This window comes from Aspergillus oryzae, chromosome 2 (genome assembly GCF_000184455.2).
Source record: "Aspergillus oryzae RIB40 DNA, chromosome 2".
Classification (NCBI taxonomy): Eukaryota; Fungi; Ascomycota; class Eurotiomycetes; order Eurotiales; family Aspergillaceae; genus Aspergillus; species Aspergillus oryzae.
In genome coordinates this window covers 2324038-2341275 of record NC_036436.1, presented here as the reverse complement: position 1 = coordinate 2341275, position 17238 = coordinate 2324038, and the positions used below count along the sequence as shown (strand labels likewise).

The following is a 17238-nucleotide window of genomic DNA, read 5'->3' as shown; positions in this document are numbered from 1 at the left end:
ACTTCATACTTATCTCTCTTTTAGTAGAATGTACCATAGTGCAAACAGCTGAGCTCTCCCAGTAACTGTAACACAAGGAAAGGATCTCTTTTGAAATGAGACCAATGAGACTTCGGTCCCATTACTGCTTGTCAAACAGACTCATAGAAGGAAGTATCTTGTATGCCTAAGAAAAGAAAATTGATATATCATGTCCACCATGAGAAACCATCTAAGACACCACACATTACAACTCTGACGTAACATTCGAGAATTCGCCCTTCTCCAACTTCGTCTTCCAGAAGATCGGGTTCATGTCGTCGAAGCCGTGGTGCACCCATCCCTCTTCCTTAACGTGGTACAGGTTGATGAAACCACCAGAGTAGGCATCACGGTGCATAGCGGCCAGGATACTTCTCCGGCCGAGCTCAAGGGCCTCCTCCTCAGTCAAGTCGTAACGGTAGTTAGCATCCAGCACACCGTAGGCGAATGTCTGACCGGATCCAACACAGAACAGGTTGCCCGGGAGTCGGGTACCGTCTGAGTCGATGTAATAGAGAGCGGGGCCTTCTTGAGGGGTCATCTATTTACAGTGGAAATGCATTAGCTTCGATCCGTCTTTGTGATTTATAATGTGATGGGACGAGTCACATACTCCTGCTAACATTGTTCCCATGCTCAAACCGTATCCCTTGTAGGCGTATGTCAGGTTGGCGAGAATCTTGGAAGCGGCTGCAACGGTGATACGGCGCTTGTGGCGGATTTCTACCAACAGTTAGTATCAATACATTTCAGCACTATGACGTGCAGAATGATGGGCTAGAACTTACCATGAAGTGTGCACTGCTGACTCAAATATCTCAACCAGTATTGGCAATCCTACGTCCAGTCATTAGAGCAAAGTTCTAGAGTGTATCTGAAGCATACACAGAGCGCTGTCCACTCCCAAACATAACAGGGGTACGTACCGCAGCACCACCCGCCATAGTACCTAGCAGACCGGGGGTCGGGGCATTGTTCGCCTTATCCTCACCACGGCTCAACCGCGAGACGGGAATAACCTTCTTCACTGTCTGACTGGCAATCCAATTTCCAGCGGTGGCTCGAGAGTCTGTCGCGACAATCTATGATACCGTTTGTCAGTGGAGAACGAGGGGACCGGTTCATAGGACGGCGTACAATTCCGCCCTGGAATCGGAAGGCCAGTGTTGTCGTTCCGTGGGCAAGTTTAATGGGGCAGCTTGGGTTCGAGTGATCATCAGTCATAGCACGGAGCCAGGATCTTGACTAGACGAAGGGTCAGGTTAGCTAGGGTCTCCGCTTATTCGGCATATTATATGATGACCTGTTTGGTCCTCCGGCGTGAAGTAGGTAAGTGGTAGCATCGCTACCACGCTCTTCCGAAGGCGACACCACATAAAAGATTCATTGGGTTGTAGCTCACGTTGTCAACTGGAGGAAGGTTGAATTTCAGAGAGAGGGGAGGAAGGCTCTCTGTGAGGTCATGCTGTTCTTGTTCGGAATACATCTCATTCTGATGGGCCGGGCGGCTATATTGGGCGACCAACTTGTCCATGGCGGGCGGTGATCTAAATCGGTATCTGGGAAGCGGGATAATAAGCCTTAGTTGATATACAAGGGCAGATGGTGAGGAGGTGGGATGGAGGAGGTCGAGCTTCTGGGCGGGAAGAAGAGCTTCCCAGATGATGCTGTAGCTCCGTCCGCGTCACGCCTGCCGCCTGGGTCACGTGATCATATCGCTTACTTCACACCTTATCGCCTTTATCAGTTTGCCTTCCCTTCATACTTCATACATCTATCTCTACGATGACCTCTCCACTCAATTTACATGGAAGGGATAGTCCTTCGGCGGGGATTTTCTTGGTAATCTGCATTCAAAGTTCATATTTCCATACTAATATACATAATAATACTTCAAAAGCAACATAGGGAGTAAACAATGGTAAGACATCGCTCTTGACTAGCTTAATATGGGACAGCGACGACTTGAGGGATGCCCAAAGCTGCCTGGGGCTGCTCTTGCAGCTTTTCCCGAATAGATCCGTTGGCATCATCCGTGGCCTCTGTCATTTTGGTTGCTTCCGTTCCTTCCGTCAGCTCAGTGGAGGGCTCCTCAAAGTGCTGAGTCGGATCTGTGATGGAGACTGAGTCATCGATACTTCTACCGCTCGCAACATTTTCATTGACATCCCCAGACACGTCTGTGACAGATGCGTCCCAGCTTCTAGCTTCGCTGATGGGTCCAACGTGCTCCTTTGTCCCCGGAATAGTGTCTTGAGCTCCAGGGGTATATCCAGTAACATCGGGAGTGGCTCCATACATGCCCCTAGCTCCCTGTATACTGGACTCCCCGTAACCCTCAGCTCCAGTGGCGGTATCAACACGTTGCTTAGTTCCCGGGATGTAAGTGATGGCATTACCAGGAGCACTATACGTATCCCTAGTTGGCTCAACCGGCGCTGTTACAGGCTCTTGGAACTCTTGGGCTTCGATCACAGGCGCAATACCCTGTTGAGTCCCAGACCCATACTCATTGACATATTCGTTGGTGCCTTGAGTCTCGGGAGGATATTCCTCAGTGTAACGAATATCTGAAGCTGAACCATTAATATCCCTGGTCGAAGCAGACATCTCACGGCCATCTACTTCAGACGAGCCGACGGTGAGGGCTTGGCTATCCCGAGCCGCACGAGCTGCTGGGGCTGGAAGGAGTGTGCTGTCATGCAAGTGTCCGGCCGATGTTGGGATAGGCACGGTAGTACTCTCCCAGGTGCGAAGACCTCTCTCGGCGTCTTGAATGATCTGACTCGCCTCGTCGCCACGATCATAGTCTTTCCGAGGTTCTCCTGGGACAACAGGCGAGTCGTCGAGGATACCAAGCAGGCGGCGAGCATGGCGGGCGAGTAAAATCTGCTTCTCGCCTCTCTCAATGACAGCGGCCAAGTGGATATCGAAAGCCTCTTTGAGTTTGGCCCTGGTCTACGCGAAGACTTAGCATGTGCCACAGTTATTATAGGTAGCTAGAGTTGACACGAACCATGTTGGTCAACTGAGCCTCAGCAACCAAGCTCTGTGCTTCCGCTCTCACAAGCTCCTGTTCCAGTGTCTCCAACCTGATACTCTCCGGGTCCTTAATCTTCAGTTTCGCGATATCGTCCTGGATCTTGGCTCGGTGATTACGCGACGGCTGAACCGAGTTCTCTGTTTCGCGAATGTGCTTGAGAACCGTCCGATACTCCTCCAGGTAACCCGCAAAGATCTCCTCTTGATCGCCCATCTCGGCGAGCAACACACCCAGTTTATCCGTGATGTCCGATACAGCGTCGTCTTCCGTGGCCTCCCCCCAGTCGGAGAGCTCTTTTGCGGTGGACACACGCTCACGACCGGCCTTCTCATAAGCACTAATAGCCGCATTTTCGTTCTTGATCAGGCGGTTCATCCTCTTGCTCAGTTCAGGCTGCTGCGTGCCGCGCAGCGTTGCGAAACTGAAGCGGCTCCGCGAAGGAACCGAATTCCTCCTTCGCACAGAAAGGCTTCGATTCCTAGGTCATATTAGCCCTGCACTGAAGCTCTGCCATTGATCCTCGTACATGGTTGTGGATGAAACTGTACAAAATCACAACGGAATCGACACTAGTCTCAGCAACTTTTTCAGAAGTGGCGAAATGGGATTGTCGAGCTACTGGTAGAATATCCTAATTGAGAAGTGCGCCTTCCTCGCAGGTCAAACAATACAGCTTAGTGAATGGTATACACAATTGATGTTCACAGGTTAGAGCAATACTAAATCAGGTTATACTGAATGTTCGAAAGTACGAACCCATGTTCATGTAAGGGGAGGATCAGCGCCCTATACTTTTACTTTATGATCGCATCGATCGTGGTCACAGTACTGACGTCATGCGGGATAAGCGGAAGCTTTGAAGTCATATTGTCCGAATGCAGACAAAGCGAAGCAAAGTTACCATGGATAGGAGTGCTCTTTGTAAGGCTGGGGGGGGGCGAGTTTCTCCTAAGCTTATCTGATCAATGCTTGGTTCGGGATGAGATCATTTGGCAGTATAGCCACGGATACACCATGCACTTCTTCGATTTAGATTTGTTCGATCAACAGGAAAGAAACCCAGAAAATAGGATAGAAAGAATTAGAAAAAGAAGAAGAAGAAGAAAAGTCAAGAAACACTTTGACTAAGTAATCCGGAAACCCAAACGAAAACCACCTTCCCCCCCCGCCATAGACCCCAAACCCTAACTCCCAACTCCATAACCAACAAAAACTCCCATGAACAAGATGTCTTCCAACAATTCTACACCCGAATATACTCCACATCCTCCTCCCACATAGGTCTCCTTCTCTCCCTCTCCCTCCCCCTCACCTCTCTAACTTCAGGCTCAATGTACTCCACACACCTTCGCTCAGGCAAGAAATCCCGACTCCCAAGCCACCACCCCTTCCATCTTGAAATCGGAACAGATTCTTCCACAGTACGAATCCTCCGCCTCGACACAGTAGTATATGACGACCGCGGGGACTCGCAGTGGTGAGAGTGAGAGTGAGCGTGCCGTGGAGGACACACGCTGGTTGAGTCGTGGCTATCACTACTGCTGGAGCTGGAGCTAGAGCTGCTACTGCTGCTGCTGTGTCTGCGACGGCGACGATGCGAGGGAGGCGGGATTGCAACGCGCATAGGTGGGTTTCTAAATTCGACGACTCTGATACAGGGGCCTTTGCCTTCGTCGACTTCCAGGAAGCACATTTTCTTTCTTCCTGTAGTAGGAGGTGGATATTAGGGCTTGGTTTTGGGTGGATGGGGCTGAGTTGGGTGGTGCTGGAATGATGTAGGTTTGCTGAGATATAGAAGAGAGTTGGTATAGGCTTGTATACTGCGGTATTGATTCAAAGATATCTTGTTTAGTGTCTTGCTTTGATTTTCTTGGTCTTATGTTCTGACGAGTAGACACCAAACCCGGGCGATGTATAGCAGGAACAAGCTTCCAGAGATGTACTAGTGAATTAAGCTTGGCTGGAGGGTCTTTGCTTTATAAGAGTTCTTTAAATTCTAGTCAGGGAGTAATAATGTTACCTGGTCAGATCGTCGACTCTGAGTCCAGCCTGACATTTGGAATCACTTGATCCGGGCCCGTCATGTGGGTGATCGTATCCGATGACATACTCATCTATCACCACGGATGTATTGTATATATCTACCGAAGGCAACAAACGTGAAGGAATATGTGCTGATGAGTATTCTTTCAATTTAAAGATGGTCACGTTGGCGTGTGACTGACGAAACCTGTGTCTGTGTTTTTGTGGTGGTTTATGCGCTATATATAAAAACTATGGATGACTATATAAGTAGTGCTAGGGCGTGCGCCACCTCTTTTTTTCTTGCTATTCTGCTATGCATAAGTCTTTTCCTTGCTTATATCTATTGCATATTGGTTTTATTGGCGTCTTTGGCCAATATATCTGTGGTCCTCAAGTTCTAGTAAGACATGTCTTGTTTACTCTATAGGTGATCGCATATATATAGTTCCCGTCTGATGCTACTTTAGAGGTCTGAAGAAAGATCTCAGTTCTTCATAATAAATTAAATGCACCTGCAAGCATGCAGTGGATTATGATAACTTATAAATAACTGATGCCTCTGTACCGATCCTATCACCATCCTTATACTACCAATAGGTCTACGAGTCAGAAATATCCCATCATTCCTAACCCTATCAACAAAGCGGATGAGTCCTTGCCCTATCCTCACCAATCTCCTTCAGAATAGTATTCGGCTGCAACAACTTCCATCGAGGGACTAATCTGCCTCTCGACTTTATACTTCTTTTAGCAATGGCATTGTGCCCGAATATAGAGAATAATGTCCAGTATGATATAGCCTTTATTGCTCTGCAGTCTTCCACTGTAGTGGCTGGTCTCTCAAATGGACCTAGTTTATACTAAGTTTCTAGAGCTTTGTCGATAAGAGGGTGGATCGGGACATTATCTCCATCGGAGTTGTATATTCTAGGGGCTGTATCAGTGTGCAGCTTTCCGGTCTCGGAGTTCATAGACAGTTGTCACAATGAAGCAGACATCAACAGTGCTGCCTAGAGCTCCCACAGCTACCGAGCTCAATCCCGAAGGTGTCGGCGAGCGACCTGATCGAGTTCGTCAGACTCAGAATCTATCCGTGCTACGATAGCGAATGCATTGCCATGCGCCGGGTACATCTATTCCACCCCGACCCATGGTTGCACAAGTGCATAAGCCAGTTGCAGTTATGGATCGACATGGAGGTAGGGATATCTTAGGAATGGTCGAACTTCATAGGCAGGGTAGAGTGGGTTTCATGGGCGAAATCCAAGGGTTTCTGGTTTCCCGGCCCCACAAGTAAGCAACTTGCATTAGGGGCTCCACTACCATTGCTCTATCTAACCTTAATATATATCGGAGTATAGGCTGTCCAACGGGCCGAGCGGGTTTTCTTCATCATGAACCTGGACCAGTTGAGGGGATCATTACCAATCGTCTATCTTGGCATGGCGATGGCTTCATGCTCAAGGGTATTGGCAACGCGCGGCCTCGGTCTGGTATTCTGTAGGGTTACTCTGGTGATGACATCAATAGTTGCTTGGGTTGATGCTGGGTGATGGCAGTGCAGAGTCCTGTTGCCTATCTCATGGATATAAGAGCAGCAATATGCCGCCTGAATTAGAAGCAATCCATCTTCAAACCTTCATAGTTACTACCTCAGTTTACAGACATCAACCCACCGCAGCAACAGTATCATGAAGATGATGGGAAGCGGCATCGCCGCTCTTGGTCTGATGACAATCGTCAATACAATGTCAGCAATGGCCCAGAATATGTCGTTCGGAGCCGACAACTTCTACCGCAGTGACAGCGTCACGGTCCAGCCGATCACCTTCGAGAACCAATACCGGATGAAAATCGGGGGCAACCTCTTCATCCGCAACAACTTCACCCGCAGCGTCAACGCGCCAGCTATCATCGTCGGTCACCCCATGGGTGCCGTGAAGGAGCAGAGCGCGAACCTCTACGCCACGAAGCTGGCCGAGCAGGGCTTCGTCACCGTCTCGCTCGATCTCTCCTTCTGGGGTAGCAGCGAGGGCGAGCCGCGCAACGGCGTGTCACCGGACCTCTATGCCGAGGCATACAGCGCGGCAGTCGACTATCTCGGCACGCAGGACTTCGTCGATCGCGAGCGTATCGGTGCCCTCGGTATCTGTGGCAGCGGTGGCTTCGTGATCAGCGCAGCGAAGATCGACCCGCGTATCAAGGCCATTGCGACGTCGAGCATGTACGACATGGGCGCTTCCAACCGCAACGGGCTGCAGAAGTCTCAGAGCCTCGAGCAGCGCAAGGAGGTCATCGCCGAAGCGGCGCAGCAGCGCTGGACCGAGATAGAAGGTGGCGAGATTCAGTACACCAGCGGCACCCCGGATGAGCTCACGGCCGATACGCCCGCTGTCGGACGCGAGTTCTATGACTTCTACCGCACCCCGCGAGGCGAGTTCACGCCTGAGGGCACGACGCCGAACCTCACGACGCACCCGACGCTCTCGAGTAACGTCAAGTTCATGAACTTCTACCCCTTCAACGATATCGAGACTATCTCGCCGCGTCCGTTGCTCTTCATCTCCGGTGATCAAGCACACTCGCGCGAGTTCAGCGAGGATGCTTATGCGCGTGCGGCGGAACCGAAGGAGTTGTTTTGGGTGCCTAGAGCCGGTCATGTCGACCTCTACGATCGCGTGGATCTCATCCCCTTTGGCAAGATCACTCAGTTCTTTCGGCAGAATCTTAGCAAGCGGGCCAGTCGTAGGGCCAACTGAGAGGGCCGTCTAGTCTAGAGTCCTTGGTGTGAACTGGGTGTTTTGTACTAGAGTCATGTCCCCTGTTAGTCGATATACAATTCGTTCAGCTTTGTAACTAAAATTTACTCAGATACTGATATTTTCATAGACACACAGTGCATTGTAAACGTTAAACTTTGCAGCATTGGTTATTAGGGCTTTAGCAATAATTCAGTGTCTAGATGTTCGCTTCTTCAAACTCCTAATGTCTAGTGTGCCAACAACCTCCGCCAATACGCCAAAGAAAACACCCCCTCATATTCCCTAGCACGAGGCCGCAGCACATAAGGCACTGTCGTACCATCAAAGACACAGACCAAATCACCAGGCTGGGCCCCGTCTAGGGGCCCAACTGAGTCGACCATCTTCCGTAGAGCAGAAATGTTTGGCCGTGACACCAGCCCAATGCTTGTCTAACAAGCGAACCAACTGAAGCTCCGACTCATCTATAGCTTCTTCTCTTACTGATTCTGAACCCCTGCGCCAGCCTTCTTTCATAAGCGGCATTTGCCATACTGGACAGTGGGGGTTGGTGTTCTTTTGCTGTGTCGGACATCGTCCCAAAACCGGATGTATTTTTCTATATTTTGGCCGAATTCATCCGGTAACCGGGGGTGCGTCGGCCCAAAGTACTCTTTCCTCATCAGTCTTTCTCAGAGTAAAGCATTGCGGATGACGAGAATCCGGAGACTATCGTGTCTTTGGTATCGTGAAATTCAATAGTCGTCATGATCCTATCGTCTATTATACAGTACAGTATATCCTGCCAAACGCCGACCCATGTAGAGTAGGTAAATTACACAGTGTAGAAGAATGGGAAGTCAATAAGAAAAAGTTCATCCCTCCGGAACGGTATCAGCATCTGCCATCTCCGTGTCCTGAGGTTCTTGGGTATCTCCGGTGTCCTGCTGCTCACTTGTATCGTGTCCTTCTGCTCCGTTCTGTGTTGTCCCGTTTGGCAGAATCCCATTTGGTTCGGTTCCATTTGGCCCAGTCCCATTGATCGCCGGGGGAGATTCTTTCGCATCGGTTTCCATTCGGCCGTCTTCTTCGACCTCCTCGTACACCCGCACCGTCTGGTCGATCCCACAGCTTACCATTAACCGCTTGTCGCCCAGCGTGCAAGTGTCGACGCCCAAGACCACGCCCGTATGCCCTTCAATCCGTTGTAAGGTTTTCTTGCTTACTACATCCCAACATAGAACAGCTCCATCTTCACTCCCGCTAACAGCAAAGGCATGGGGCGGTGCTCCACGCACTCCGTATGTACCAAAACCACCCGACAGACTGTATTTCCGGTTCACGTGCCCCTGGTAGGTCTTGATACAGCGTCCTTCAACGTAGTTCCACAGCCGTACGCAGTCGTCCAGCGACCAGGCCAAGACAAACTTGCCATTGGGTGAGAATTTCACCGACGTGACCGGTGGATTGTCCTCATGGACCAGCGTGCGCAGACACTGGCCCGTTGCCGTATCCCAGATTCGAATCAGCCCATCGGTCGCGCATGACGCTATGAGGGTCCCGTCCCAGACGACGTCAATCCCGCCGACGGGGTCGGAATGCGCGGGGAGAGAACGCATCACAGTAGCGGAGCGCACGTCCCAGAGGAATACCGCTTCGTCGTAAGAACCGCTGACCAGCATGTTGCCCTTTGGCGAGAAGGCAATCTGGTAGACGTAATTATGGTGGCCAACGAAGGGAATCGAATGCGCTTTGCCCTATACGGCAGGTAAGACTTAGTGGAGAATGGCTGTCAGACGAAGGAAGGGGGCATACCGTCAGCACATTCCACAGGCGGATGGTCTTGTCATCCGACCCAGAAGCAATGATAGCCCCGTCCGGGCTCCAGGAAATTGTCGATATTCCTGCCAAATGGCCCTCGAACGTATGCACCAGCCTTCCGGTCAACGTATCCCACACCTTGACAGCTCCGTCGGCCCCTAGAAGCGATCAGCAACCTACCCGGAAACATACAATACAATTTCATAACCCACCGCCACTGGCAATCATAGTTGAATCAGGCGAGAACCGTACTGCGGAAACCCCCCGTAAGTGACCTCGTAACAGAAACTTTTGCTGGTAATTAATCTTGTCCGGTTTTGGCGGCGGCGGTGGTGGAGGCGGAGGGACAGGCGTGGGCGACCGATCTGAATATGCTTGCTCAGGCTCTGCATCCCCTTCCATAGGGGATTCATTGTCGTCCACATCGGCGTCTACTTCCTCCTCGTCTTGGTAGTGTTCTGATGACGGCCCCGCGGCGCTCACTTCGGAGGGCGACGAATTGCGGCCCCGGTTGCGGGAGCGCCAATACACGTCAGCGTCTACTGCCAGCTCATCTGGGCTCTCAGAGCCGCTGAAACTGCGCAGGCGTGTATTTGGACGTTTGGGGGGTAATGCTTTCTGTAAGGTCCAACTTGCGCGACGCCGCTCGGCCTCGTCGTGATCGGAGCCCGCGGCGAGTTCGTCCGATGAAGACTCCACGGGCGACTGAATGTAGCCATTTTCGTGGCTTGGGGATCGATCCAGTCGACGGCGCTTGGAGCGGTGATTATTCCCGTCCATCTGAGCAAAAATCCAGAAGGAGCCAAGGGGGCGCGAGAGATTGAAGGAGAAACAAGGGCGCAGGAGGAACAATCGGCCTGAATGAATCTATCGCGAAGATCCAGAAGAATAATAATCCCCAGCCAATGAGGGGTGTCGCTGACAGGGCGGTGAGGGTCCCCGATTGCGCTTGTCGGCGTCATCCAACAAAAGTTATTCGATGTTCAAGCTCATGAAAGCACTTCGATTATATCGCTCAGGAACCGAATATGACCTATCTTGACTTGTCTAAACTACCTAATTTTAATAATTCATAGATATCATTTCATCTTAATACGGCGCGGCCACCATGTCAGCCCAGTCCACCGTCTACCCCTCCGAAGCTCCCTCCCAGATCCGCATCTTCACCCTGAACTGCTGGGGCCTCAAATACCTCGCCAAATACCGCCACGAGCGTCTCTCAGAGATCGGTCGCCAGCTGGCCCTGGCCGACCCTGCACCCGAAATTGTCGGACTCCAAGAATGTTGGACACAACAAGATTACGAGAGCATCCGTGAGCAGACTCGTCACCTCCTTCCCTATGGCAAGTTCTACTTCGGCGGCGTGATGGGCGCGGGGCTCGCCATTCTCTCGAAATGGCCCATTGAAGAGAGCTCCATGTATGGCTATCCGCTAAATGGACGTCCAACGGCCTTCTTCCGCGGCGACTGGTACGTCGGGAAGGGTGTTGCCTGTGCCCGTGTACGCTTCGGTCCCGGAGCCAGCGACGTCGCCGAAGTGTTCTGCACGCATCTCCACGCCCCTTACGAGAAGGAACCGAATGATTCGTATATCTGCCATCGCACCGCGCAAGCTTGGGAAATCGCAAAGTTGATGCGCGGCGCCGCAGAGAGAGGCCACCTTGCCATTGGACTGGGCGACTTTAATATGGTGCCGTCGTCGTTCGCACACCAGCTTATCCGCGCCCATAGTCCCGTCCAGGATGTATGGCAGGCTATATACCCAGACTCGTCCGTGGCCGCCCCCATCGACCCCATTGAACAGAAACGAGGCAAACCGACCCCGTCAGCCGAGTTCAACCTCCACGTGAACGGCGCCACATGCGACGGCAAATTCAACACCTGGCGCTGGACCAAGGAGGAACGCAAACGGCTAGAGAAGGGGGAGGAGATCGCTGTCGACAAGGATGCTCCCTGTCCGAGGGGAAAACGGCTGGATTATATCTTTGTCGGAGACGGCGGATATCCGCCTGCCTTCCCTGCGCCCCAATGGTCCGTCGAGTCCGTCAATATCGGCATGACACAGCGTCATCCCACGCTCCGTTGCTCGCTGAGCGACCATTTTGCCGTCGAAGCCACCATCACCCGCTCTCCGCGTCCCTCTGAAGCGGACAACTTGACAGACAATAAACTTCGCCAGTCCGTGGTTCCGAATACAGCCCTATCTCCAGACACCTATGATCGTATCATCGACATGATTCACACCTATGTTCAACGCGAACGGTCTCAGCGGCGTTGGCGCCTGGCTCACTTTATTATCTCGGTGTTTGTATCCATCGGCTGCTTTGTCGGCGTTTGGTGGACGGGTGATCTGCCGTATGTGGCGTTCATCTTGGTTTTGGTCAGTACCTTGAGCTTCGGAGCTGGGATTCTAGATGGATTGATTGGCGGGCTATTCATGTCAAGCGAGCTGCGCGCGCTTAAGGAATTCGAATGGGAGGTGCGGAATGCGAAAGAATTAGTCGAGAAAAGTGGTGGAACTGGGCAGAAGTTGGAATGAGTATGACTATCATGGGGTGACGATGAGCCGCTCTTGCATCTTTGTTTGTATTATACTGTCTTTCTTGTTACACATAATTATTCTAGAATGCCCCACCGTTACATACGGGACACAGCCATTTACATATGCATGTGGATTACGAGCTAACGAGTTCATTCAAATCTCAGAACTATCACATAATCATCATTCCCCTATCGTCAAAGACCGTAAGACAAATCCGGTTCATGCACTGAACCCATTCGGGTAGTGAGTCATTTACTCAGCACACTCGCGCTGACGCTCGTCGAACACCTTCAATGCCTCCTCGGCAGCCTTGACACCACTGAGAACCATGGCACCGAAGGTAGGGCCCATGCGGTTAAAGCCATCAATTTCAGACAGCTCCATACCGCCGATGATCAAGCCCTTAGTAACCTCGCGGGTGTTCTTGACGATGGCATCCTCGGCCGAGTTCATGTCGAGACCACGCATGCCACCTAGCTTGTCGACGCTGCCCATGGACACCAAGCGCTTCGCACAGAAGGCGCCGAATGGCCCATCGTGACCAGTGGTACTGATGATGACAGGAGCGTTGATAGTGTTGGGGTCCATGCAGGAGTGATCATCGTGGTGAAGGGTGACCAGCGTCCAGTTGACGACAACACCAGCAATCTGGGGGTTGCCGTTCTCGGTCGGACGGGTGATCAAGTCCTCAACAGCGGTAGCATTGAAGAGCTTGACATTGGGGAAGGAGAGAACCTTCGACATGAGTGTCGAGGTAAACAGGGAGGCGTGCTTGACGACAACGTAGTTGGGGTTTGCGTCCTCTTCGTAAGGAACACCCAGCTCGTTCAGGAAGACTTCCGCGGGACGGCGCATGACCATAGCAGAAAAGAGTTGGCCACCCAACCAGGCACCGCCACCTATTGCACGTTAGTTCCGGAAAGCTGAGTGCAAGGCAATCCATCATGGACTACTGACCAGGAGAGACGCTGGCCTCGACGATAGCAATCTTCAGGTCCGGACGAGCCTTGGCCAAGACGTACGCAGTGCTCAGACCGCAGGAACCAGCACCAACAATGACAACGTCACTTTCAGCGTACTTGTCCAGGTCCTCAAAGTAACGTCTGGTCATGGCACGAGAGACCTGGCTTTCGCGGATAGGGGCGAACTTGAACTCGTCCCACTTGCCACCGAAATGGTCCAACAGCTTGGTCTGAGAAGCTCCCTCAACGGGGGCGGTCTCAGAAACCACGACCTTACCCTTGAGGCCGGTAGCGGCCACAGTGGGTTCGTAGATGGCAGCTGGAGGAGACATGTTTCAAGTTGCAATGACTATCATCTGTTAGCCATTCCATCAACAGGAAGAACGAGAGAAGGCATGATCCTTTTCGCTGGTATTATCCAGATCAAGTTTTAGCCGTATAATCTCAGAACGAACCCAGTCCATCGATGCCATGTCCTTCTAGACTAGGATCCTAGAGTCTAGGGCCCAGCTTAGGGAGGGCATGTGAATGCATCGATGACTGGGAACGAACACCGGCCCACGCCAAAGACGTTACCTAAGATACCTTGATCATTGTGAGAGTCCAGCCAAAAGTATTCCATGACTTCCATCGTATGCCCTCTAGAGGGCTAATCGAGGAGTGTATTTACATTGTCGGTTGGTTTGGGAACTATAGAAGATGGTCAGTTATTCCAATCACCAAAGGTTTATCGAAGGGAGGAAGACTTGTTCAGTTTCGTCCGAGGACTTTTGGAATTCAAATCTGAGATAGAGAATTGTGTGGGATGAGAGGAAAAGGAAGAAGATGGTGGGGTTCAGAAGGAGGGGTTGAGTTAAATAGCATGGGTTGAGTCAACGTGATAAGGGCACTATACCGTATAGATCAGCGGCACCCGATTCTATCCGTTCCTTTTGCTCCTCTTTAGCTTTGACCGGTGAGCCGGACAAGAAACAAGTGAAATCATCCTGACATCGGCGGACGATCTCCTAGCTTTTACATTTCGTTACCAATGGGATCCCGTAATCAATTGCCCGTCTGTCAGATCGAGGAATGGTGGATCATCTGATCCACTATATAACATAGTACTCTGTCCACGGTTAGTTAACATTTATCCAAAAACAGAAAATCTCCACGACTGGAACCTTTTCAATAGTGAAACCTAAGTATTAGCAAATAATCGTTACCCCCACTCGCACTCCATAATCCTTGATCCAGTTCTTTTTCTTTCCGACTTTCTCGACTTTCTCCGCCCTTTCCTGTAAGCTGTCAAGAGAGAACGCGGCGACAGCCACATCGTTGTTGCATTTCACTTTGAGACGCAGCATATCGCACTCGTCTTTCTTCTTCACAATGGATTCCCATTCAGTTTCCAATCGGATCCTCCAATGCATGTCCGACACGCGGCCGGATGGATGCACGTCTCCAATTAGGGTCGCTACCCGACCCAAGTACTGACACCACCATGCCTCCTGCTTAGAGACACACCGGCTCAATTGCCGGTGAAATTCTTCATCGGTGGGTGCAAGGTCCCCTGCCCAGCGCTCACAGAGTATCAAGGCAATCAGGGCACGTTCGGTGTGTGATAGTGTATTTACCGAAGCTAGGATTCCGGTCGTAGTACTATGCAATGCGACAGCCGAACGCGATTCGCGCGGCACTCGGGAATGGGCAAAAAGCAAGTTTGCGAGCGCACCAAGTAATTGAGGGGTGAATGAAACTGGTGCATGACGAGATTCCATGGGCGAAGACGTCGAAGGCAACGCGGCAGTCAGTAGTCCTCTAATCGCTGCATTGGATGGAGACGCATATGGCAAGCTTGCCGCCAGCAGCGGATCTTGTGCACGAATCTCCTGGGGCATCAGGTCGAAGAGGAAACCCTCCCGGACACCTCCCTGGCAGAACTGGATGTGTGTAATATCCGGCAAGGCGTCCATTATGACATTGACCAGGACAGCCACTGCAGGGATCTGTGAAGCCCGTCGCTTCGAAACACCGAATATCTTCTCATCGGAGTCGGAGACCGAATTCAACACAGAAACAGTATCATGGAAGTCTTCTCTGCGCACCCGAAACCCATTAATGATGGGAATCGGATAAGGATCAACCTTATGCTGCTTCATGAGCACGTAGCCCCAACCCCTGAACCCACCTCCACAGAGGTACAAATCAAACCTTCCCAGCGACTTCGCCGTCTCTAGCAGAAACTCAGGAACTTCAAGAGCCCGATACGCCTCTTGGAAGTTCTTGATCATTTCCTGCTTCAATGCCTTCTCTGCTTTCTTCCCTTCAGCCTTCGCCTGCTCCAACCGCTTCGTCAACGCCGCTGCCCCGTAAGGGAAACTGAACGAACCCTTGGGACTGGTAGTAACCACCCCATCCTTCTCAACAACCCACGTAATCTGCGTACTGCCACCACCCAGATCCATCGCCAGCCCAGCTGCAGAGGAAGCACTGCTAGCGATCCCCAGCGCCCCAATCCTCCCCTCATCCTCCTTAGACAGCAGACGCACCTCCCACCCCGTCCGGTCCTTGATCCGCGCACGGAATTCCTCAGAATTTGGCGCGGTCCGCGTCGCCTCCGTAGCAAGCACATAAATATTCTGTGGAGGAACCCCAAAATCATAACACGTAATCTGGAACTGGACCAATCGGTCCACCACCTGCTCTATAATGTCCTGCGGGATGGGGCCCCGCGAGCCACCGGAGAACTGGGCATCGTAGAGAGAAATGCCCGCTCGGTCCTGGTAAACTGTGGGCATTGTCCGAGCTGTATGGGGTGGAATGTCGGTGATGGAGAAGCGGATTCCATTGCTGGGTGATGTTAATCTGTGAACTCAGTATATAGGGAAGGGGTTGTATACCTCCCCATATCCACGATCCCATAAAGATAGGCATTGCTTTCTGATGCATAGGCCATGTTTGCTGTATATACCGTACCGTCTACTTCGGCAGTTAGTTCTGGGGTTCCCGGTGACCTGGGGATATGTACACGGGTAGCTTGTTACTTGGTCCTATGTATAGGTGCTTTCAAGTTATTCAAAAATGTCTCAGGGTCGCAGTTACTGTGTCTAGGGTTGACTAGTTTGTGGAAAGAATTAGTCAATCACCCGGAAAATCCAAAGGGGAAGATCGGTGTTAGCTTGAGTTCAGCTGGCTATTTTGCGAAGTGGAACTGATTGTTGCCCCTCCACTTAAATATTTAGCCACATTAGGACCGGAGAGACATACACTTCTCCGACTAAGCGATGATCATGGCACGCGACTTTTATCCAACAAGCAAAAAAGAGTAAAACAGAAACATTTATTCGTAAATTTCATTCTGGATAATCATGATGGTATACGGAGTACATCATCCAAATTTCACATTCATCGTCACATCATAGCATTCGTTTCAAGCATCATTACTTTCGTGTCTACATAACTATAGCACGTACCGGAATCCAGCTCCATAGTTTTCTTCTGCGACGTTTTCCCCTTTATTCCATCCCCGCGCTTCCCTCTCGGCCTGCGTACCATGCTGCTTGTCTAAGCGGCGGTTCTCCCATACCAGAAGGGTTCGTAGAGTGAGCGCCAGAATCATGGTGAAGAACATGAAGGCTGCACAAATGGATTGTCCGCGGATGTAGCGCGGTCCGTCGCTTTCTGGGAATACGTTTGTTCCCAGAAAGGGCCCGCATTGGCCGATGATATTGAGGATGACAATACCCATTCCACGTCGTGAATCCGAGCCTTGGTTATCTGGTGTGTGTTCGTTAGCCTCGCGATATGGTAGGTTAGGGAACATTTACTGAGAGGGAACTTACTGAGAGCCCACGGGAGAATATTTGCGATGCAAGGGAAAACACCTATAGCAGCGAGGAACACGCCTGCGTAACGCGCGCCAACTGACGTGCAGACGGCAAGGAGAACATAGCCAACAGCTCCGATCAGAGACAGGATTACAAGCATCAAGCCACGTTGTTGCAATCGATCAGCAATCCAGGTGGTGGCAATCGTGACCAAGAAAGAAGCGAAATAGGGCGGAGCCGTAAGCCCTTGGGCGTTGATCGAAGTGAACCCCAT

The 17238-nt window shown here is 51.3% G+C and overlaps 8 protein-coding genes across 8 annotated transcripts; 2 read left to right on the top strand and 6 right to left on the bottom strand.

Annotated features, from left to right (window-relative positions):
• Positions 1–226: 226 nt before the first annotated feature.
• On the bottom strand, positions 227–1555 carry pre2 (proteasome core particle subunit beta 5; the record flags this gene model as incomplete). The annotated part of the gene is made up of 6 exons (XM_001819276.3): positions 227–562; positions 635–744; positions 810–858; positions 948–1103; positions 1159–1266; positions 1424–1555. The coding sequence occupies 6 exons, from the start codon at positions 1553–1555 to the stop codon at positions 227–229; spliced, it is 891 nt and encodes a 296-aa protein (XP_001819328.1).
• A 410-nt stretch (positions 1556–1965) lies between these two features.
• On the bottom strand, positions 1966–3902 carry AO090003000094 (uncharacterized protein; the record flags this gene model as incomplete). Its single annotated transcript, XM_023234731.1, has 5 exons — positions 1966–2979; positions 3038–3201; positions 3295–3401; positions 3821–3850; positions 3898–3902. The coding sequence occupies 5 exons, from the start codon at positions 3900–3902 to the stop codon at positions 1966–1968; spliced, it is 1320 nt and encodes a 439-aa protein (XP_023089826.1).
• Positions 3903–6780: 2878 nt separating this feature from the next.
• AO090003000093 (alpha/beta hydrolase) lies at positions 6781–7848 on the top strand (the record flags this gene model as incomplete). The annotated part of the gene is made up of 1 exon (XM_001819274.3): positions 6781–7848. One exon carries the CDS (start codon positions 6781–6783, stop codon positions 7846–7848), a length of 1068 nt encoding a protein of 355 aa, XP_001819326.1.
• Positions 7849–8705: 857 nt separating this feature from the next.
• On the bottom strand, positions 8706–10431 carry AO090003000092 (WD40 repeat domain-containing protein; the record flags this gene model as incomplete). Its single annotated transcript, XM_001819273.1, has 3 exons — positions 8706–9587; positions 9646–9809; positions 9864–10431. The coding sequence occupies 3 exons, from the start codon at positions 10429–10431 to the stop codon at positions 8706–8708; spliced, it is 1614 nt and encodes a 537-aa protein (XP_001819325.1).
• Positions 10432–10759: 328 nt separating this feature from the next.
• On the top strand, positions 10760–12190 carry AO090003000091 (inositol phosphosphingolipid phospholipase; the record flags this gene model as incomplete). The annotated part of the gene is made up of 1 exon (XM_023234729.1): positions 10760–12190. One exon carries the CDS (start codon positions 10760–10762, stop codon positions 12188–12190), a length of 1431 nt encoding a protein of 476 aa, XP_023089825.1.
• A 255-nt stretch (positions 12191–12445) lies between these two features.
• On the bottom strand, positions 12446–13487 carry thiA (thiamine thiazole synthase; the record flags this gene model as incomplete). Its single annotated transcript, XM_001819271.3, has 2 exons — positions 12446–13092; positions 13151–13487. The coding sequence occupies 2 exons, from the start codon at positions 13485–13487 to the stop codon at positions 12446–12448; spliced, it is 984 nt and encodes a 327-aa protein (XP_001819323.1).
• Positions 13488–14342: 855 nt separating this feature from the next.
• AO090003000089 (retrograde regulation protein 2) lies at positions 14343–16093 on the bottom strand (the record flags this gene model as incomplete). Its single annotated transcript, XM_001819270.1, has 2 exons — positions 14343–15987; positions 16038–16093. The coding sequence occupies 2 exons, from the start codon at positions 16091–16093 to the stop codon at positions 14343–14345; spliced, it is 1701 nt and encodes a 566-aa protein (XP_001819322.1).
• Positions 16094–16597: 504 nt separating this feature from the next.
• Positions 16598–17238, bottom strand: AO090003000088 (putative MFS transporter; the record flags this gene model as incomplete). Its single annotated transcript, XM_003189435.2, has 2 exons — positions 16598–16914; positions 16980–17238. 2 exons carry the CDS (start codon positions 17236–17238, stop codon positions 16598–16600), a joined length of 576 nt encoding a protein of 191 aa, XP_003189483.2.